Genomic DNA, 22,474 nt, shown 5'->3' on the forward strand with positions numbered 1-22,474 from the left:
TTGCTAATCATAGCAATTTGTTAAAGATCGGCGTTGTCGATCATGAATATTTTAACGCGAAGCAGTATGATTTAATAATGATGGTGTTAGAAAAAATTAAAAATAAAAATGAAAAAATTAAGGGCGAGTCGGTAGAAAACACTTTCCCTAAATCAAACACTGTCCCTAAATCAAACCCTCCCCCTACATTAAACCTTGAAATGTGTGGTCACCCTGAAAAAGAGGGTATAACACAAAACAACGCTTTAAAAGTAGAGCAGGCATTTCGAAATAATGTTGGCCAATTTCGAGTATATCTAGAAGATACGTCTAAACTAATAGACAGTAGTCCAGATTTCCTTAAAATAAGGAAAAATAAAATTGAATTTTTATGGCATAAAATAGATAACCTGATTGAACAGGTGAATAGTCATTTTGAGAGCTCGCTATTCGAAGAAGAAATTAGCGAACTTGAATTTGACAAACAAAATATTATTACAGCCATTAATAGTCGACTCAGTGGCACAATAAATAAAGCTGAAATGTCGACGGTTGTTAAGGCGGAGGAGTTACCAACCCTGCCTAAAATACAGATTCCCACTTTCTTTGGTGATTCCAAAGAATGGGATCTTTTTAATGAACTCTTTACAGAGCTCATACATGTGAGAGAGGATCTCAGTCCTTCTCTCAAATTTAATTATCTAAAGTCAGCATTAAAAGGAGAAGCCAGAAATGTGGTTACTCATTTACTGCTCGGCTCTGGAGAAAATTATGAAGCCACTTGGGAGTTTTTGACCAAGCGATATGAGAATAAAAGAAACATATTCTCAGATCATATGAATAGGCTGATGGATATGCCAAATTTAAATTTAGAATCCAATAAGCAAATAAAGACATTTATTGACACGATTAACGAGTCAATTTATATTATAAAATTAAAGGCACAATTACCAGAAGATGTGGATGCAATTTTCGCTCACATAATTCTTCGGAAATTCAATAAAGAATCACTCAATTTATATGAAAGCCATGTTAAAAAGACAAAAGAAATACAGGCACTTTCTGATGTCATGGACTTTTTAGAGCAAAGGCTCAATTCTATATCATCATTCTCACAGGAAGTAAAACCTGTAAAGAAAATGATTAATAATAACAAGAATAAAAATTATAGTGACAATTGTGCATATTGCAAACTACCAGGGCATTATTTAATTCAATGCCATAAATTTAAAATAATGAATCCAGCAGAACGGTCTGACTGGGTAAGAAAAAATGGGATTTGCCTAAGATGTCTGAGGCATCCGTTTGGTAAAAAATGTATAAGCGAGCAGCTTTGTTCGACTTGTCGTAAACCTCACCACACGTTACTTCACTTTGCAGGTCATAATCCAGAAAAAGTGAATACGTGTAGAACAACAGGTCAAGCCTTGTTGGCCACGGCCTTGATTCAAGTAAAGTCGAGGTATGGAGGCTTTGAACAATTAAGAGCATTGATTGATAGTGGCTCTCAAAGCACAATTATTTCAGAAGAGTCTGCACAGATTCTAAAATTGAAAAAATTTCGGTCTCATACTGAAATAAGTGGAGTATCTTCCACAGGAACGTGCATCTCCAAGCACAAAGCGGTTATTTCGATAAGAAATTCTCCGAAAAATTTAGAAATTGAAGCAATTATTCTCCCAAAACTTATGAAGGCACTTCCAGTCAACACGATTAATGTTGATCAGAAAAAATGGAAGAACTTTAGATTAGCCGACCCCGATTTTAATAAACCGGGTCGCATTGATCTAATCATTGGAGCAGACGTATATACTCACATTCTGCAAAATGGAGTTATAAAAATAGACGGTCTCCTTGGGCAAAAAACTGATTTCGGGTGGATAGTTTCTGGATGTAAAAAATCCAAAGGAAAAGAAACCATTGTAGCCACAACAATAGAAATAAAAGAGTTAGATCGCTACTGGGAAGTGGAAGAAGAAGAAAAAGATGATATCGAGTCTGAAATCTGTGAAAATAAATTTATCAAAACGACAAAAAAAGATTCAGATGGGCGATACATTGTGTCAATTCCATTCAAGGAGGATGTCACCTTAGGAGATTCAAAGAAACAAGCGATAGCTCGTTACATGAATCTGGAGAAAAAACTAAAAAGAAATGAAAAACTTAAGGTTGACTACACTAAATTCATGAATGAATACATGGATTTAGGACACATGATTGAAGTGAGTGATGAAGGCAAATATTTTTTACCGCACCAGGCAGTGATTAGAGATTCAAGCCTTACGACCAAATTGAGAGTAGTTTTTGATGCTTCAGCAAAAACTACGAATAACAAAAGTTTGAACGACATAATGTGGGTTGGGCCACGAGTTCAAAAAGATATTTTTGACATTATTATTAAATGGAGAAAATGGGAATTTGTTGTTTCGGCAGACATTGAAAAGATGTACCGACAAATTAAAATAGATAATAATGATCAAAAATATCAATATATTTTATGGAGAAATTCTCCAAAAGAAAAAATTAAAACATATAAATTAACCACAGTCACTTACGGAACTGCATCTGCACCATATTTGGCTACCAGGGTTCTGGTAGATATTGCAGATAAATGTAAAAACCAAGTTATTAGTGCAATAATTAGGAATGATTTCTATATGGATGACCTAATGACTGGAGCTGATTCGGTAGAAGAAGCTAATAAATTAATAACATTAATTCACCATGAATTGCAGAAAGTTGGATTCAACTTAAGGAAATGGATTTCCAACAATTCCAAAATATTAACCACTGTGGAGGACACAGGGGACAATAAGGTTCTCAATATTATCGAAAATGAATGTGTTAAAACTTTAGGACTAAAATGGGAACCTCAAAATGATTTATTTAAGTTCAGCGTAAATTGTAATGATGAATCAAAAAATATAAATAAGCGCGTTGTGTTATCAACGCTAGCAAAAATATTTGATCCGTTAGGATGGTTGGCACCAGTCACGGTTTCAGGAAAACTTTTTATTCAAAAACTTTGGATAAATAAAAGTGAATGGGATCAGGAATTATCCATAGAAGATAAAAATTATTGGGAAAAATATAAAGAAAATTTATTATTGTTAGAGAATATTCGAATCCCAAGGTGGATTAATTCAAACAGTTCTTCAGTCATTCAGATTCACGGATTTGCGGACGCCTCCGAAAAAGCATATGCTGCAGTAGTCTATGCTAAAGTAGGACCTCATGTTAATATAATAGCTAGCAAAAGTAGAGTCAACCCTATAAAAAATAGGAAGACAATTCCCAAACTCGAGCTGTGTGCAGCTCACCTGCTTAGTGAATTAATCCAAAGACTAAAAGGATCAATTGACAATATAATGGAGATCTATGCTTGGAGTGATTCCACGATTACCTTAGCATGGATTAACAGTGGTCAAAGTAAGATCAAATTTATAAAAAGAAGAACGGATGACATTCGGAAATTAAAAAATACTGAATGGAATCATGTTAAGTCAGAGGATAATCCAGCAGATTTAGCATCCAGGGGAGTGGATTCTAACCAGTTGATCAACTGTGATTTTTGGTGGAAAGGTCCGAAATGGCTAGCAGACCCAAAAGAACTTTGGCCTCGGCAGCAGTCTGTAGAAGAACCTGTCTTAATAAATACGGTATTAAATGACAAAATAGATGATCCTATTTACGAATTAATAGAAAGGTATTCCAGTATAGAAAAACTTATACGTATAATAGCATACATAAATAGATTCGTGCAGATGAAAACAAGAAATAAAGCCTATTCATCAATTATTTCAGTAAAGGAGATAAGAATAGCGGAAACAATTGTTATTAAGAAACAACAAGAATACCAGTTTAGGCAAGAGATAAAGTGCCTTAAAATCAAAAAGGAAATCAAGACAAATAATAAAATATTGTCATTGAATCCATTTTTGGACAAGGATGGGGTTCTAAGAGTTGGAGGAAGATTGCAAAATTCCAATGCAGAATTTAATGTTAAACATCCAATCATTTTAGAAAAATGCCACCTAACAAGCTTATTAATAAAAAATGCTCATAAGGAAACATTGCATGGAGGGATAAACCTAATGCGAAACTATATCCAAAGAAAGTATTGGATTTTCGGGTTGAAAAATTCGTTGAAAAAGTATTTAAGAGAATGTGTAACGTGTGCAAGGTATAAACAAAATACAGCTCAGCAAATAATGGGTAACTTGCCAAAATATAGAGTGACGATGACATTCCCGTTTCTTAATACTGGAATAGATTACGCAGGTCCTTATTATGTTAAATGTTCAAAAAATCGTGGCCAAAAAACATTTAAAGGATACGTTGCTGTATTCGTTTGCATGGCCACCAAAGCCATACACTTAGAAATGGTAAGCGATCTAACTTCAGACGCATTTTTAGCAGCACTCAGAAGATTTATTGCTAGACGGGGAAAATGTTCCAATATCTATTCAGACAACGGAACAAATTTTGTAGGAGCTGCAAGAAAATTAGATCAAGAGTTATTTAATGCAATACAAGAAAATATAACGATTGCAGCGCAGCTTGAAAAGGACAGGATTGATTGGCATTTTATTCCCCCGGCAGGACCTCACTTCGGAGGTATTTGGGAAGCTGGAGTTAAGTCAATGAAATACCATTTAAAGCGTATAATCGGCGACACTATTTTGACTTACGAAGAAATGTCAACTCTTTTATGTCAAATAGAAGCATGCTTAAATTCAAGGCCATTATACACTATAGTTAGTGAGAAGGACCAACAAGAAGTTTTAACACCAGGTCATTTTTTAATTGGAAGACCACCTTTAGAAATAGTCGAACCAATGGAAGATGAAAAAATCGGAAATTTGGATAGGTGGAGACTTATCCAAAAAATGAAGAAAGATTTCTGGGTTAAGTGGAAAAGTGAATATTTGCATACGCTCCAGCAAAGGAATAAATGGAAAAAGGAAATTCCTAATATAGAAGAAGGGCAAATAGTTTTATTGAAGGATGAGAATTGTCATCCTGCAAGATGGCCTTTAGGAAAGGTGGAAAAGGTGCATAAGGGGAATGATGATAAGGTCCGAGTGGCTAAAGTAAAGATGCAGGAAGGATATATCACTAGACCCATTACTAAAATTTGTCCCTTGGAAGGAATAAAGTCTGTTGACAAAAATGAGGCTGACCAAGAGCCAAAAAGACGAACTAGAGCGACATCGGGAATGTCCAAGATCGGAATCATTATGGCAATGTTGTTGTTTGTGTTAAGTTGTCAAGTTTCTAGCGCATTACCTAAAGATATAGCACCAAGATATTCTATAGACAAAATAAATAAAACCTCAGCAATATATCTAGACCCGCTAGGAGATGTTGAGATTGTGAGTACTTCTTGGAATTTGGTTATCTATTATAAAATGGATCCATATTTTAAAATGTTAACAAAGGGTAATGCGCTTATACAAAGTATGAGGAAAGTTTGCGAAAGACTTCATAGCTTTGAAGAGCAATGTAGTCTAGTCTTAGATAATATGCAAAGTCAGTTATCGGAACTTGAAGAAAACAATAAATTGTTTATGATGCAGTCTAGATCTAGAAGCAAGCGTGCTCCTTTCGAATTTATGGGTTCCTTGTATCATATTTTATTTGGTATAATGGATGAAGATGATAGAGAGCAATTAGAAGAAAATATGAAGAATTTGTTAGATAACCAGAACAACCTTGATAAACTAATTCAAAAACAAACATCTGTGGTTGATTCAACTTCTAATCTATTAAAGAGAACAACAGAAGATGTTAACTCCAATTTTAGAAGTATGCAAATAAGAATTGAGAACATGACAGAAGTTCTTAAAGAAAATTATTATGTTTATAAGGAATCAATAAAATTCTTTATGATTACGAAACAACTACACCCATTGATTGAAGAAGGCGAAAAAATTCAAGCAGGCATTATAAGCCTGTTGATTGATATTAATCACGGTAGGCTAAATACAAATATTCTCAGGTAAGGTTCCTGCGAATTCAAAAGTCCGTCTGCAATGTACTGGCTCTCAAATTGAATTGTTTGATTTGCCTCAGCAAGGAGTTTTAAGCATTGCGCCATATTGTACGGCAAGAACCGACGATAAAATTCTAGTTGCCCACCATAACATTCAGTCCGAAAGTGAAGAATTATTATCAACACCTTATATAGGAGAAGTTAGTGAAGTGCCGAAGATTATTTGGGATCCGCTGAAACTATCAATATTAAATCATACTGAGGAATTTGAACGATTGAATAATGAAATTAAATTTATGAAAGAGAACCATCAAAAATTGAAAGATTTACATTTCCATCATATTTCCGGACATGCTGGTTTAATTATTGCTTTAATACTAATGATAGTATTAATAATATATTTCATACGGAAATGTGCTGTGCAACAAAGAATGCAAGCAATAACCTTTGCAGGTCCGTTGCCAGTACTATAAATATCAATAGTAAATAAACAATAAAATAATATAACAAATAAAAATATACAGTCCACTATATCGTTGTTTAATAGAAAATGTACTTCTACATAGAAAAAGCAAAATGTTTAAAATAAGTTAATTGAGTACAAATTGTTGAATTAAAAATAATATAAACCATAATTGTAATCCAATAAAATTAAAAGCCAGAAAAACTAGGCCCATTGAAATCTTAGTTGCAAAATAAATGAACATATATCAAATAAATACAGTCCACTACTGTTATAAATGCAACTAATATACTAATGTACATCTCAGCTTTGCTGGCCCTTTGGCAGAATGTTCACACATGAACACGAATATATTTAAAGACTTACAATTTTGGGCTCCGTTCATATCTTATGTAAATGAATCGAGAGCGATAAATTATATTTAGGATTTTGTTATCTAAGGCGACATGGGTGCATTGCTCAAAAACATGTGCACACCACATGAGTCAGTCACTTGAGATCGTTCCCCGCCTCCTAAAATAGTCCCTTAGTGGGAAACCACAGATAAGGTCCTCGCCGCTCAAGATAGGCAGATGTGCCCGAGCGTGGGACCTCGATAAGGCGGGGACTATTTACTTAGGCCTCTGCGTAGGCCATTTACTTTAAGATGCGATTCTCATGTCACCTATTTAAACCGAAGATATTTCCAAATAAAAGCAGTTTCTTACAAAAACTCAACGAGTAAAGTCTTCTTATTTGGGATTTTACAAAGGTAATGCCCGTCGTACTCATACACCAAAAGTCTTCACCCCTTTGGCGATTCCCTTTGATTGCTCAGCTTGTCGTAAAACTTTGGGCTCTTCTTCCACTTCAACCCCACTTTGGCTTTGATTCCCGGGGAACGCCTGTTGAAATTATTTCAATTAAGTTTCTTACAAACCAACCACTCCCTCCCCTTGAAACTCCCCCGGAGAAGCCCCATGGAAACCTTGCGCAAGGACTTTCTTTCATTAGTTGCGCTTGTTTTTGTTTCGCCCCGAAAATTTATTGTCAGGTTCGATGGCTGGCAAAGTTTTTATTGCACGCGCGCGGAGTTTGCCACTTGTTTGCTGGCTTTTGATTATTCAAATTAAGCTTAATTGTTAAGGTGGCCCGGGTTTCAGTGCAGGCCGATGGGCCATAAAAGTATCGGGCTTATTGGGGCAGCACTTTGGTTTAGTTTTCGTTGGTGAATGGACGCAGAAACTAAGTTTGAACTCCACTCGCTGCTGTTTGCAGTTGGAAGCCTCAGAGAGCGGAAACGTTTTCAGTGCCAAATATTTTTTGCTCTTGCTTCCAGCATTTTGCGGTGTACCTTTTTGTGACACTCCCCCTTCCGGCGACCACTCTCAAATGAGCGCACAAAAAAGGATTGTTTTGGGAATGTGCTTAGGCGAAAGGATACCCTACATTCTACCAATAATACATTCTGGGAATGTTAGTTATAGTAGCACCAAGGAGAAATAAAAATACCCAAAGAAATTGTGCCAAAGAAATCATATTAAGATCACTTTTTGTCAGGACATGATACAATCAGAAACCACATATGATGCATATACCATTTCACAAACACAGGGTATTCCCAAATGCAGCCCAGAAACACACACTGGCTCACAATGTTGACCAGCGGGAATGGCGCGAAATTCGTGCATTAAATGGAGTGGACTTCCGGTTGGTGAAAGCTGCGGCATCAAGTGGCGGAATCCTCCAGCGAGGATATTTTGGCAGGACGAGCCGGCGGGGGGATGGATGGAATCAACTGCCGAATTTATGCCCACTGGCCAATAATCCATTTTTAGGGCCATCGACCAAACCGAAATATTGGCTCATCCATTGTTTCCGTGCTAATTGTTTGGGACTACTTTTGCCAGCAATTTGCCAGTGGAAATCCACGTTTTTCCACTCCCAGTCCGCCCCAATTTTCTTTCTTTTTTTTGGCTTCAGGGGGACGGAAGGTGGATGGATTTGCGGGCACAGCTGCTGCGAAGGCTTGCAATTATTTTGCAAACAATGAAATTGTTGCTGCGTGTGCAAACATAAAATCAAATTGTGTGTAGGTGTGTGCAGCTGTTGCGCCACAGATACGGATACAAAGATACGAGGACCGAATACAGACGCCGCTTCGGATACAAAGATACTTGTGAGGTGTCGCATCTGCCGGCGAACATTTGCCTTGATTTGATTTTACCTATTTGGGGGACTCCGCAGTCCATAGATATGCAAATTACTTGTCGGCGGCATGGCAGGTGATGGCTCCATAAAAACCGTAATCAATACGCAGCCGGAACGCGAAGAACAGGGGACCTGTGCCATTACGTTCGCTATTTACGCCGAAGTGGGCAAAGCACTGCAAATGAATTTAAATAAGCCCGGGCAGACTGGGATTCGCTAACAAAGTGCAAATCGAGCGAAATAAATCACGGCCCATGCGACACGGAGCCACAAAACTCGCGATCTGGCTAAATTAATCACGTGGCCATACATCAAAACAAACAGATCATGACAAATGCAGAGCGCAAATCGAGCAGCTACTCTTGCTTTCCCGCCCCTCGATCACAACTCCTTTTCTTCTTCGCCGAAGAGACACCTCGTCCATTGTCCGCCGCCAAAACTCTTCCATTTGGATACCCTATTTAAAGTGGGTATCCTGCATTCAATGCCTGGTGAAAAATCGTATTTAAATTAAAATTAAGATTGTAATTTTAAGAGAGCATTCATCATTCGACTTTCTTCTGGTACTAACCCTTCCACTGCTGCTGCTTTAATTAAAATAATTTTTACGTTTGCTGGCTGCGCTTTTCCACGTGAAATTCCACCGCAGAACAAAGAGGAGACCCAGACGACATAGCCGCCGTCATGTTCGCGTGTCTAGAAATGTGTCCGCTGGCCAGGTTTGCATCCAACACCAACTCCATAAGCATCTCACCATCCCGATCCCATGTCCATGTCCATGCCCATGCCCAAACCCATTCCCACTGCACTACTCCCTGCAAAGTCCACCAGTCTCCGGCCAATGCCAACGCATAAATTATGCTTCGTTGTCGTTTGGGGAAAAAGTAGCAGTCGGATCGTCTGAGGTGACAAAAGGTACCGAACACTGAAGTACTGAGCACTGAAGAAATGGAAGAGTTGCTGCGGGAAATTTCTTGGCAGGCAGAAAATAGATTTCGCCGACTAACTGACTGCCTGCCTGCCTGGCTGGTTGGCTTCATTGTCCGAGGCGCAATGGAGTTTTAATTGTCCAACGGGGCCACATAAATTTAAGCTGCGCGATTTAAGATTTTCTAAAACATTTGAAGTCAATCTATCGCAGCCTCTTAATGGTCAGCCAGGTGCCAAGAGAAGGGCCATCCCCCAGACAAGACCGCAAAGCACAGAAAACACAGAAAACACAATTTGTGTGTGCAAAAACAGAAACAGAACTTTTGGCCAGCAGCCAGCAGACAGGAAAACTCTTAAAGTGTAACCAAACCGCTGGGAGAGGGAAATGTTTTGCATTTCAAATTGCATTTTAATCGCATTTCAACCTGAAATGCCATTAGACATAATTCGTTTAGCTGCATTTGTCATTGGCCGAGCTCTGTGAGCCCTCTGCTATTTGCCATTTGCTGCGTGCCCTGGCCAGGCCAAATCATTTCGATATGGCCATATTTGGGCGCTTCACTACGGCGGAGGACAATTGACGAACGTCCGCACACGTAAATCAACTTTGGCATTGATTTCCACTGGCCGGCCGGACTGGATGTCCCCGGCTGATTGCGATTTGTATGCAACTGTCCGGCAGATTATGCAATCAGTCCACTCCCCATGTCAAATTCAAATGCCCGTCGTCCTGCCGTAATTGATTGTGAGCCGTCGCCCGTCCACTGGCATTTAATCAATTTATGCCCGGTGCCCGAATTGTCATTCGCCAGTCGAGAGTGCTGACTGAGTGCGTCGAGCATAGAGTACTTGACGATCGATGCCGGTGCACTGCACCCGGTGCTGCGCCTTGGCACCTGTCGCCACCTCCCATCGAACGATCAAGCTGTCCACCTCGAAAAATGCCGATTGACAAAAGAACAAATGCAATGGGCTTGGAGCCCTTATATCAGGTATCTTGACACACCTTGCAGAGATGTTTACAAGTATGCCAAAAAAATATTCAACAACCAATATCTCTATGTTTATATTACTACTTTAGTGAATGGTTTAATGTTTTTATTCGATAATGCAATCCCAAGTAAACCTTTTCCCACTGTGAATAGCTGGGTGCAATGTCTTTAAATCTGCTCAGGTATAAATAGCCAACTCACCTTGCGGACGAAGGTGTTGAAAGGCAGGTCCATCGATTGATCGGCCGATCGCTGGCACATCTAGATTTAGATTTAGATTTAGATTTAGATTTAGATTTAGATTTAGATTTAAATTAGCCCGACGCAGCCCATCGATTTTCCCGAGCTGACCCTGAGTGCGGCAGAGACATGAATTCCTTTCTTCATTCACGATTTATATGTGTTCTCGGCCGGCCAGCTGCTCGAAAAACTCAATTTCCTGCGCGAGGACTGGGCAACCAAAAACCATCAAATGCTTTACGACGGCAGACCGCAACTTGAAATTTAACACACGTTGTACACACTCAGTCGGTTTTGACCCCTTTGGTCTGTCTGGTCTGCGCTGCGCTGCTACTTTTTCATTTTTCGCATGTAATGTGTGTAATCAAAGTAGCAAAATCCAAATCATATTTCCTTCATTGACCACAAAATGTGGGCGGCCAACCCTTTTCCCATTTTCCCCCGTGCGACCCACACACACATTCATCTTCGGTGCGCATATAAAACATTTTACTAGATTTATACAATCAATGCTCTCCGCCTCGGAACATTTCTTAACCTTGTTAGATACGTTTTTTCTCCTTGGCTGGGGGCAAAATTATTGGTCTGCGCATATGTAATCATCTCTGTGGAAAAGTAGAGGTTTGTTGGGCCGAGGACACACCATAAAGTGCACACAATCAGATCGAAATTCGTTTTAGGTACAACTCCTTTGAGGCTGTATGCATGAGGGTGTATGCGACTGTCTTGGGTTCGCTTCATGGTTCGGGGTTCATTCCCTTGTCATCCTGGATTTCCTGCGTAGGACACTGGCAGTTCCAGCAGGCTGGATGGGTCTGCATTTGGCCACTTGATAGTCAGCCGGACTTTTACGCATATGTCGGCAATTTTTTATTTATCGACATTGCGTTTTATTAAAAGGTGTTGGACGGGTGGAATGGGCAACTTCAACTGATTTCCTTTAGGTTTTACTCACAAATATTTATAGCGAAAAGTATGTTTACCCCAGGGGTAAAATCCATATTAATACCCACTATCTTTTCTACATGCAAATAACTCAAACAAAAGGTAATTTTGAAGTGGCTTCCAACTAACGAAACTGCCGAGTCAGATGGTTCACAGGGGTCAGGGGTTGGGGCCAAAGGTCTGACACCAACACGTCGCTTGGCGGTGGGCGAGAGTTCATTATTAAAAGTTTTTAAAAGCAGATAAGTGCACAGACTGATAGAGATACGAATATCCCAGCTTGGCAAACACTCCCGCATCCACACGCAAAACAGAAGTTGCACTGCGCGAAATTTTCCTTGTTCCATTTAAGACTATCAGTTTCAGGTATTCCCTATCTCAGTTTTAACTAATTACCGAAAATGCTAAATTTAATATATTGTAATTCAATAATAATAATTGGAATTCTAATTTTTTGCAGTGCAGTGAAACGATAACGATAGCCCCTGCTCGGGCGCCACTTCACCTCTAATTGAAACATTAAGTTGCACATCACGTACGCGGTGTCAGACACTAGACGCCACCAACAGCCGGGAATCGGGATGGGAGTCAGGGAACCAGGGAATGGGGGTCACCTAGGAGTATGCTAAAATGCGGCTGCGGTGGCCTTTGGTTTTACCTTGGTGCTGGAGCAGATGCCCTTCCGTATCCCCCCGACTTTCAGGGACTATCAACCACTCAGCACTTTATTTTTCCGTGTTGGCATTTTAAAAAGGCATTTAAGCTGAGCTCCGTGGGTTTTTGTTAAGTGTGCAGAGTGATTACGGCGGAAATTTGTTTGTCTATGATTTCGTAGAGGTTCCCTTCGCTGGGGGCAGGCAGGGTCTGATGAAGATCTGCCGCTTTTCGCGTATCCACTCGGTCATCACTGTCGGAGGAGTTGGATTTAGAGGGGTTTGAAGTTGGGTCAACTATCATCAACTCACCCCATTTGGAACCCACAATCACTGGACAGGCGGCGTGCCTTGTGCGGGGATCACCCTTTCCATTCGTATCCAAATTGTACCAGAAGATGGCGGTTCCAGCCTGGGGATACACAGAATACCCCACGTCTGCAAAGACGGTGGCTCCACCTTGTTCGACATCAGTCAGCTGGAAGGTGGGTCATTATTTTAGTACCTTGTTATTAATCCTTATAATTACTCACATAGAAAAGCACTGTAGCAATACGATCGCCCAAATCCATGGAGTAGCTACTTCGTGTGTCAGTGTGATTACTAGACGCAAAATCAAAGTAATCCATGTGCAAAAGATAGTGTCCACCTATGCCGTAGTTAATCACCTGCAATTTAATAAGTCTTAAATATGTACATATAAACCTGGGTATCCTGGGTACCTACCTGAAATCCTTCAGAATCGGCCAGGTCAAAGCCAGTCATGTCCATAATGCGCCTAGTAATTCCCTTCGTTAGCTCGTTACTCTCTTTTTTGAACCAAAAGCCCTTGGCAGTTCTTCCCCTGTTCTTTTTTGGAACTCCTTGTTCCTTATGAACTCTGGTGTTTTTCATATTTTGAGCAGCCTTGCCTATCAACATTGATATTTCTCGAGCAGAGAGCACTTCGTGATAAAGCACCACATATGGATCCAATCCGATTTGCTCAATTTTGAGAGGAGCTAAGCGAAGGAATGGAGTCGTGGTAAAGTTATAGAAACAGTGCAGCCTAGTGAAACTCTCGAGGGGTTTGTTGCAGCCTAATTTGAACGCATTTGCGATTGTAACTTTCCGCTCTTTATCTTCTGTAGGGGATTGGTCTGGTTGATTCTCAATGAGGTCCGTTGTTTTTTTCCACAGTCGGAGAAGACGCGCATCGTGGGGCTGTAGCTTCAAGCAATTGTGCAGCAGTGGCAAGGCTTCTGAATAGTTTTCTAGAAATAACTACAGTTAAGTTTAGTACAGCAAAGGTGTGACAACCAACTTTCTTTTATTTGGGCCTCGGCGAGTGTTCTTAGAGCATCCACTTCTTTGATTGACAGGTGCCTTGGCTGAATGAGAACTTCCTCTTGAAGGCGCTGAGGCACTTCCTGCAGCCATTGAATAGCATCCGATGGCCTATTTTTCTTGGCAAGGATAGCACCTACCGAAAGAATGTCTGCAGAACTCATGCTGGCACTTAAGAGTGAGATAAGGAACTAGAAAATATTTATTATTGAACCCTTTAAATGGCACCCACTTGTAATGTTTTCCTTTAATGTTCCCATTAATAAAATCGCCAACTTTCAGATCATATGTACTTGGAATTCTTCCTATGCCCTCGCATGCATCCCATAAGTCACGTTCAGTGGGAAGCTCATCCTTCCAGCTGTAAAATGCTTTCAATTGCGAGATCCCCACTGGCTGCTCCATGTACTTTTGCCACTGGATCCAATCCTGATGCAATCGTCGGATGAGTGAAAAGCTATTCAGGGGATTGGACAGATAGGATACAGCATTCCTCCTTCCTTTCTCGTTTTCTGCACGCATGACTAGAAGTTGACTAAGGATAAACTTTACCCGAAACGTTTAGATTGGTGACTTGCCAATTTTACCTGTGAATTATCTCTAGCTTCTGCTCCAGGGCATTTGTATAGTTTTCGAGGTTATCGATCAGTTTCCTTTCCAGTTCCAGGAGTGGCACCATTGTCACCAGTGACAAGGAGTGACTCCTTTCAAGCGGACGGTGTCCCAGGACCAGGGTGCTGTGAAACAGCATCACCAGAAGACACCTGCTAAAGTAATCCATTGTTTGTTCTTTGATGCCATGTAATGCCGTAATTATGAGTATTTACTTTGACGTTTATTCAGGCCTACTAAATAGATCTTATTTTTGAAAAAGCATATTAGCTTTATGATTTCGTATTTATCATACAGTCATTAAGCTGTATTATTTTTATTAATCCAACTTTCTCCATTTGAAGAGGTGAAAAACGCAGAAATTGTGTGAAAGTTTGAGATCATATCAATTTTTATTGTATCTTGATCTACTCAGATGCCAAGTACACATGCACATGTGTATTTATTTTCATGTTTTTAAAAATAGAAACCCACTTTCTTATCTTGTGATTTTAATGCCAACTGTCAATTAATGGCCATCAACGTTACGACCATCAAACGAGATTTGGGAGGAATTTCCATTTATTGATTTTGATGAACGACTTTGGGGAAAACACCTCTAATTATTCCCCTTCGGAATGTCGCGACTCGATTTACAATTGTTCTTATCGCCGTGAAAGTTTAATTGACAGCATTATCGATTTTAATTTGACTTTATTGAGTTTCATTGTGGTCGTATAGTATCACTTGAGAATCACATTCGCTTTTTGAGGCAAGGTCTGCTGAATATCTGTTCGCGCTCTCGAATCCACTTGTTGCACACTACAAAGGAGTGAATAAGAAATACAGATCGCAGGTGATAGTTGGTAAGATGGTGAACATACCCCACTTGGAACCCACTATAACGGGGCAAGCGGCATGAAGAGTTTGAGTATCAATTTGACCGTTGTCCCTGAGATTGTACCACATTACCACAGATCCGCGTTGTGGGAAGACGGCCTTTCTAATGTTTGGAAACACGGTGGCTCCGCCTTGTTCTACATCCGTCAGCTGGAGATAATTGAAAGTAGAAATACATGTATCTTATTTGCCACCAGGAATATTTCAGTTACTTACGTAGAAGAGTACTGTCGCAATGCGATCGCCACTCATGGCAGTCAAGTTGGAGTTCTTTAGGAAAAATTAAAGTCGATGATGATAGCACTTCTCGTTGAGATCAGTTACTTACAGTCTTGTTGAAGAAGTCGTAGTGCTGGTCGTAGTGGCCTCCCAAGCCGTAGTTCATCAGCTGCAGCATCTCGGAGCCATAGAGATTGAACCCGGTCATGTCGGAGATGCGGGCATTAAGTCGAACAGTGAGGGGGTTATAGCCATCGGGGAACCAGGCCACTTTGGAGGTCCTGGTCTTCACCACCTCGTTCCGACCGGAGGAGGCCTGATAGACGGTGGCCCTTTTGAGACCTGGAGTGGCCATACCTTGGAGCACTGTGATTTCCTTGGGTGAGAGCACATCGTGGTAGAGCACCATGTAAGGGTCCAGGCCCACCAGTTCCATCTTAAGAGGAGCGAGGATCAAAAAGGGCGAAGTGGTTCTGTTGTACAGACAGTAAAGCTTGCTATCCGCGGACGGCGGGAACTGACCTCGACAGCCCATCTGGTAGGCAGTTGGCCCGACTGTTGCCTGAGCCTGCAATGTTTTTATTCCCAGTTAGGTTAATTTTAGCCCTATCTGGTTGACCTTATCAACCAGCCAACACAACACCTACGTACCTTCACCGGAGGCGCATTGTTGGTGCCCGTCCTTATCATCGTTTCGATTTCCGACTTCTTCAGCAACAGTTTAATATCTTGTGGGTTATCAGTCAGAGCAATGTTGACAACTTTCAGGGCATCGGCGAGCTGGTCTGTTTGGATTTTAATAGTAGTGACACAATAGTGGTAGTAAGGCACCTTATCTTGAAATCCGTAACTACTTACTCAGCTTTAACAGGGTTTCAGCATAGACCATCCGCACTTCATTTTTGGAAATCTCAAGCGGAGCAGCCAGGGAAAACGCCTCCATCAATACAACGGACTGATAGATCCAGCTAGCAGCAGCCATATAGTTTTTCTGGTCAAATAGGATTTGGCCCATGGCATATGTATCCAATACAGTGAGACTCACACTGCAAACATTATGGGTTAGTGGGTTATTAATAAATGAATGTTTGACTAACTCAATCCTACTTGTACTGTTTGCCATTGAGGAGTCCATGGGCGATTTCCGGCACTTTAAGGCCATAGGTGCTTTGAATGCGATCCAAGGCGGTCACAGCCTCCTCCACATCCGTGTGGGTGGGCATGTGTTCCCTCAACTCCTGAATTCGCTCCACCTGGGAAAGACCCACGGGATCGTCCAGGTAGAGTTGCCAAATAATCCAGTCGCGATTCATGCGCCTAATGAGGGAAAAGGAGTTTAGGGGATTGGATAGGTAGTCCTCCGTGGAACCGCGGGCTTTGTCATTTTCCAAACGCAGACTTGTTATGCTCCTAAAGAAAAATTAAATAGAAAATTGGTTTGGGAATCAATTTTTGTTAAGTCAGTAGTGAAAAAAGCTAGTAGCCTAGTACCTTCTTACGGTCTGCAGTTTCTTCTCCAGCTCGACTGCGTAATCCTCTAGATTGTCGATCAGCTGCGCCTCCAAGTCGAGCAGCTTGACCATTCCTGCCACCGAGGTGCAGTGGCTCTCCTCGCCTTTCGCCTGGCGGAGGAGTAGGAGCAGCACCTGGTAGGTGAGCAGCACCCTCACCGGGAGCAGCCACTTCGAAGAGCGCATCGTGGGTTACCTTTCTGGTCGTAGTTCTATGGGGGTCTACGTGCCGGAGCCAACTGCCAGAGCCAAAATAGTCGGAGTTGGCAAGTTAACATCGGGCCGAGATAAATAATAACCGTATTCCGTTTATAGCGTTTTGTTCGGCTGCTGATAAGCGGCGCATTGATAGCGGCACGCAGCGATTTAATTAACCCGAGAGCACCGGAACAAAAATATTGAGTTGGCACTACGTGCTCACCACTTGGAAAAGAGCTGCGTCATCAAAGAACGTGCTCGCCCAGATCACTGACCACCGCCAATACTATGTGTGCAATGAGCAACTGGGTATGGAGAGTCACCCAAAGACGATGGTTTGAAAAGCTATCTCAGGTGAATCGTTTAACACCGCTATCTTTTAGATAGACATATATTTATCTACATCGATTAAAAATAACATTTATATAGATGTTGTTCGCACACTTATAAGATAAGATATGACATTAAATCGAAGCTTTTGTTTTTAAATTTTAAATCTGCGTACTCTAAAGAAGTTTACTTACCTAAACAGGATTTTTCTTTTCCCAAAGACCCTTGGGACATATACTTCAAGGTCTTAAATTTAACTTTTGCCCTAAAATACTTTCTTTCGAAAGGAGTTCACACAAAATTCAGGTCCTCAATCAACATGAATAAACTATATTTGTATTCCACCGCCGATTTACTGCTCATCCAACCTGGAGCGGTACGCCCAGCGCTCTTCCTATTCTACACCTTGGAGACGATTTTAAACATGATCTGCATTGGATATCACATCATCGGATTCCAGCCGCTCGAGTGGAGAGGGCAGGAGGCCCACTACCTGTGCCTGCTCACCTTTAACGTCTTCATGGTGACGAACTTCTTCCAGAGCATCGCGATTTGCACGGGACGCGTTCCCAATGTCTTGATGGAGATATGGAAAGCCTCTGTGGCAGCCTTCGCCTTCATCCTGATATCCTTTCTCACCATGTGGGACGTGGAGCAGCAGTTCTCTGTGTTCTTCGTGAGATCTAGCGAGCAGGTCCAGGGCGAGCACAAAGAACTGCCTCCCGTTCACCCGATCATCCGCTACAAGACGGGTCAGTCCATTTCCTCGCTGTTTTGTGGACTGATCTACATGCTCCACGCCGTAATAATGTTCGACGTCAGGCTGACCTCCAAGCTTATTCTCAGTGGATCACGGCACTTGCCCATTCCCCTCTTTGTCCTGGGTCGCGCCTTTCATAGAAAGATGTATGCCTACGAATGGTTCAAGGAGTTTTGCGGGAACAATACCATTGAAGTCTAGTAGTCAAGCTTCCTTAACTGACTCCTTTTTTCGGCTAAAATATATGTACAGACATGCATCAAATGTCAAATACTGTCAGTTTTATAAATTATTTTGTTTAGTTTTATAATGTCTGGAGCGGAGTCCCTTTTTACTTGGGTGTATGGACCGGGTGTCACGCGCGGGGGCAGTGTGGTGGGGCATCACCAGCCCGAGGCCCTGCGACCCGTGCTCTTTCTGTTCTATACCCTGGAAACCATCTTCAACATGTTCTGCATGGGCTATCACATCTCGGGCTTTCAGGCCATCGAATTGCATTTGATCGAATGGGATACGGTTGCTATTCACTACTTCTACCTCGTGACCTTCTACTTCTTTATGGTGGTGACCCTCTTGCAGAGCGTCAATATATGCACAGGTAACACACCCGCCGTGGTCACGGAGATCTGGAAGTCCTCGGGGGCCGCCATCGTCTTCATCCTGATATCCTTGAGCACGATGTGGGACGCGGAGCGGCAGTTTTACGTGTTTTTCTTCGCGAGCGAGATTGGCGATAAGCAATCACATGAATTTGTGGAAGACCGCCCGATGCACCCGATCTTCTACTACCTTCGTGGAATGTCCATCTCCTCGCTGACCTGTGGAATACTCTACCTGCTCCACGCCACTATCATGATCGATGTCAAGCTGACCAATGACCGGAACCAAGGAGAGAGCAAGGGTACCTACATGCCCATACCACTTTTCGTCCTGGGGCGATTCATTCACAGGAAACTAAGCGCCTACGATTGGTTTCGGGAATTTTGCGAGAATGAGATCATTTACTTGTAGCCTGACTCTCGAAACTTTTATTCAATTATTCAAATTTATTCAAATTGCAGTTTCACATTTTGTAATATCGCACTTTCCAAATTTTGTAAGTACTTATACTTAGCTAATGTATGTACTTAGCTTGATGTATTCATAATGAATATGAAATGTATTTTTATATATATAATACTTCAATCTGTAATCAGCAGAGCTTTTCGAATTCGTTTCGTAGTGATTAATTTACACATATGAAGGATAAGGAAAGTGTCGACTACTTGGCACTCGTAATTAATTTAAATCTTCCGTGGGCAACAATGTAAATCAAAATCGGATATCTCACGGTTGGGTCACTCGACCGTGCAATTCTTACTGGTTAATGCTCGCATTACTGAACAATTGCTATCTGCTTCCGCCATGAGTGAATCCATTGAAAGGGTTTTTGTGGAAACCTAAATGCCGCTTTGTATAGGACCCACTTGTTGTGTGAGTGTGTGTGTGTGCCAAGGTATGGCACAAAAAAGGCTTTAAATTTTACACTTTTATGGAGCGGCCAGCGGGTGATATGGCTATGGCCGCATACGGACGGGGTCGGGTCATATGTCCTGCCGTTGATATCGGCTTAACTTTGCCATAAAACTGTCAGCGTCCTGCCTTTTGCGGGGTCGGGTTGCTGGACAAATGAAATAAATTTTACAGCCAAATGGACAGGGCAGCCAAACAAAAAGTCCAATGCACGGAGGCCCAGAGATTTGTGTGCGTGTAGTAGAACGGAAAGGCAAATCTAATGCGGACAACAAAAGCACCTGTGACCTGGAAAATGTCCTGCCGGCCGCACCGAGTTTATGTCCGTGACCGTAGACTCCTGGCTTCGGCTGGCTCTACGGGTGCGCTGTCAACAGCTGGACGGGCCTTTAAGCTGCTTTTGGGCCACTTTAAGCCAGACATGGCAAATATTTGCTCAAAGCATTGCGGCCCCCGAAGGCAGAAGGATGTTCATCAATTAAGTGTCATCAATCATTGGCGAATGGATCAAAATCAGCGACTACGGCGACGGGCAAACATGTCACGGTACAAAATATCGTTTAACCTAGAATGCCAGCACCACAAAACCTATTTACTTCGGTAATGTGAAGTTGCCGTCTCGGAAAATCGGAAAATCAGAACCTCATCCCCCATCCGCCATCCCTCATTGTACTTAACCATTTCGAACACCTAAACACACAGAGCTAATGCATTTTCGGGGGAAGGTCTGCAGTGGCACCTTCAAAGGCATATCAATTTCAATTGGTGACCCACTGAAATCCATCGCGGCTATAAAACTGTAAACCGCCAAACTTTGAAAAGTTGTAGCCTTGCTTTATGGGTTTGAGCTCAAATCAGGCGGAAACTCAAACACTTGGTGCTCGGAACGACTTGTGAAACAATGCTCCATTAATGGCGCCCAATGGTCGAGGATGCCGCCCGCCAATCTTCTTCTCCAATCTCTTCCAATTCGAAATCAATGTCGGGCGGTTGCAGTTATGATTATTGCAGTTGTCAAAAGTTTTCAGAGGATTGGTGCTGCTCGATGATAATGGGCTGGGCAAACAGAGAGGAAAGGTTTATGCAAATGCCGGCAGGGCTTTTATACACTGGCAAACAGACAGCGATGGCTCGCTAAAAAATGCTTATGACTTGTGTAAACAATTTGGCCACGCAGTCCTTGCTCCTCGCATATCCTTTTACGTGTAGGTATGCCCGACCCCATTCGCAGGACTTTGCTGCTTCTGCTGCTCCTGCTCCTGCCCCAGTTCCAGTTAGGAAAGACCGAAGGAATATCTCCAGATCCAGATCTGGTGTGTAAAAATATTTTATGGACTTTGGCATTTGGCTGGGGAAAAGTTACTTTGCCCGATAAGCGAGCATGTGTGTGACTTCCGTTTGTCCTTGCATGTCCTTCCTTGGCGAGAAGCACACACATTTTTATGCATTTTCTTAGCGGCCATTTTTATGCCCGCACACGTTTTCCATTAGACATCAACAGGACTGTCATTTCCCTATTTTCCTCAGCGTTTTCCACGTCTGAGCCCCCGGGCTCAGCATGGGTGAAAGTCGCAGGGCGTGGGACTGGATTTTGGACAAGCTCGAGACTTGAGACCTGTCACTCCCGCTCCCGCTAATTGAAAACTGGGTCAATTGCCGGGTAGCACATTAATCAAATTCAGAAGCCCGCCTCGCTTTGCATTCGTCATTAAAGCAATTATCATGTTGGGACAATTACTCTTTGTTAGAATGGAACTGAAACTTCAAGCTGCGAAACTTCAAACTGCGAATCGGCTGACTGAAAACTGCGCCAAGGTGGCATTAATCTTCATAAGCGTGACAAGTTCATTAGAATAGCAAACACGGCATTCATTTCCTACTCACTGTGCCCCATCCCCGCGAAATTTTACCCCTTGATGGGCCGCTAATTGAGAATGTAAGTTAAGCTCATGCTGGGCACATCCAGTTCAATAGGTTGCTTATAATGAACGAGAAAATGGATGGTTCTATTTAGGGAAATATCTACACATTTTAAGGTAGCCCTTGCTCTTTTTTGGAATGAGAGCATAACGATTTAATTGCAATCGCACAAAGTGTTACCTTATCCCTTACGGTCACGACTTTTATTTATGTTGTTAAGCATAAGCATAAAGAGTGAGTAAAAATAATCCCGTATCCCTTTATCCCGCCCACTAAAACCCGCCTATTTCCACCGTGGCTTGCATAATTCCGCGGATATAATTTTTTAGCGAGGCGCTGGAGCGCGACGCGTATAATGCGCATAATTTCTATGCCACGTTGGTCACCCGAAAAGTAAATGTAGACACAGCCACGTCCTTCGGAGATGGGCAGCCACCGAGGTCGACCTTTGTGCCAGCACCCCGACTACCCCACCACTAACACAACTACGCCAACAACAACAGCGAAGGCTTTTGGCACTGGTTTTCCGAAAGAGGTGGAAAGTGGCAATGGGGGCCTTTTCAACTGGGAGCTGGGCCCATGAACAAAAGAGGTACATGCGAAAAATAAAACCTATTACCGGAATCATAATTATCTTTTATGGCCGCGTCTGTCATGACGACATTATGGCGTGGTCTGCTCCTGGTCCCCATCCTCTGGCTTATCCCATCACCCCCTACAGTGAAAGAAATCACATAGAACCTTCAATTGAATATGAGATTAATCACGACCTGCTAATGAGTTTCAAAGTATGATAACAAGGGGAACTATGTGTTTTGTA

At 41.9% G+C, this 22,474-nt stretch overlaps 4 protein-coding genes across 5 annotated transcripts; 2 read left to right on the forward strand and 2 right to left on the reverse strand.

Moving 5' to 3' along the window:
* Nucleotides 1–12,441: 12,441 nt before the first annotated feature.
* Nucleotides 12,442–14,558, reverse strand: LOC117143627 (prolyl 4-hydroxylase subunit alpha-2). Of its 2 annotated transcripts, none has more exons than XM_033308401.1 (7): nucleotides 14,301–14,558; nucleotides 13,946–14,248; nucleotides 13,691–13,884; nucleotides 13,114–13,640; nucleotides 12,921–13,055; nucleotides 12,700–12,865; nucleotides 12,442–12,641 (listed from the first exon to the last, which is right to left on the reverse strand). In XM_033308401.1, exons 1-7 carry the CDS (start codon nucleotides 14,492–14,494, stop codon nucleotides 12,556–12,558), a joined length of 1,605 nt encoding a protein of 534 aa, XP_033164292.1. In that variant the 5' UTR covers nucleotides 14,495–14,558; the 3' UTR covers nucleotides 12,442–12,555. The 2 variants fall into 2 exon arrangements, with proteins under 2 accessions (XP_033164292.1, XP_033164293.1); XM_033308402.1 differs by having other exon boundaries at nucleotides 13,946–14,237; nucleotides 14,301–14,380.
* Nucleotides 14,559–14,798: 240 nt separating this feature from the next.
* LOC117143758 (prolyl 4-hydroxylase subunit alpha-2) lies at nucleotides 14,799–17,161 on the reverse strand. The gene is made up of 8 exons (XM_033308574.1): nucleotides 16,915–17,161; nucleotides 16,531–16,833; nucleotides 16,282–16,469; nucleotides 16,075–16,208; nucleotides 15,533–15,991; nucleotides 15,421–15,474; nucleotides 15,189–15,354; nucleotides 14,799–15,126 (listed from the first exon to the last, which is right to left on the reverse strand). Exons 1-8 carry the CDS (start codon nucleotides 17,118–17,120, stop codon nucleotides 15,059–15,061), a joined length of 1,578 nt encoding a protein of 525 aa, XP_033164465.1. The 5' UTR covers nucleotides 17,121–17,161; the 3' UTR covers nucleotides 14,799–15,058.
* A 539-nt stretch (nucleotides 17,162–17,700) lies between these two features.
* On the forward strand, nucleotides 17,701–18,455 carry LOC117143655. The gene has a single exon (XM_033308435.1). It carries the CDS (start codon nucleotides 17,782–17,784, stop codon nucleotides 18,421–18,423), a length of 642 nt encoding a protein of 213 aa, XP_033164326.1. The 5' UTR covers nucleotides 17,701–17,781; the 3' UTR covers nucleotides 18,424–18,455.
* A 22-nt stretch (nucleotides 18,456–18,477) lies between these two features.
* Nucleotides 18,478–19,358, forward strand: LOC117143654. Its single transcript, XM_033308433.1, has one exon. It carries the CDS (start codon nucleotides 18,532–18,534, stop codon nucleotides 19,231–19,233), a length of 702 nt encoding a protein of 233 aa, XP_033164324.1. The 5' UTR covers nucleotides 18,478–18,531; the 3' UTR covers nucleotides 19,234–19,358.
* The last annotated feature ends 3,116 nt before the right edge of the window (nucleotides 19,359–22,474 follow it).

The sequence above is a fragment of the Drosophila mauritiana genome, chromosome 3R (assembly GCF_004382145.1).
Source record: "Drosophila mauritiana strain mau12 chromosome 3R, ASM438214v1, whole genome shotgun sequence".
NCBI classification, from domain to species: Eukaryota; Metazoa; Arthropoda; class Insecta; order Diptera; family Drosophilidae; genus Drosophila; species Drosophila mauritiana.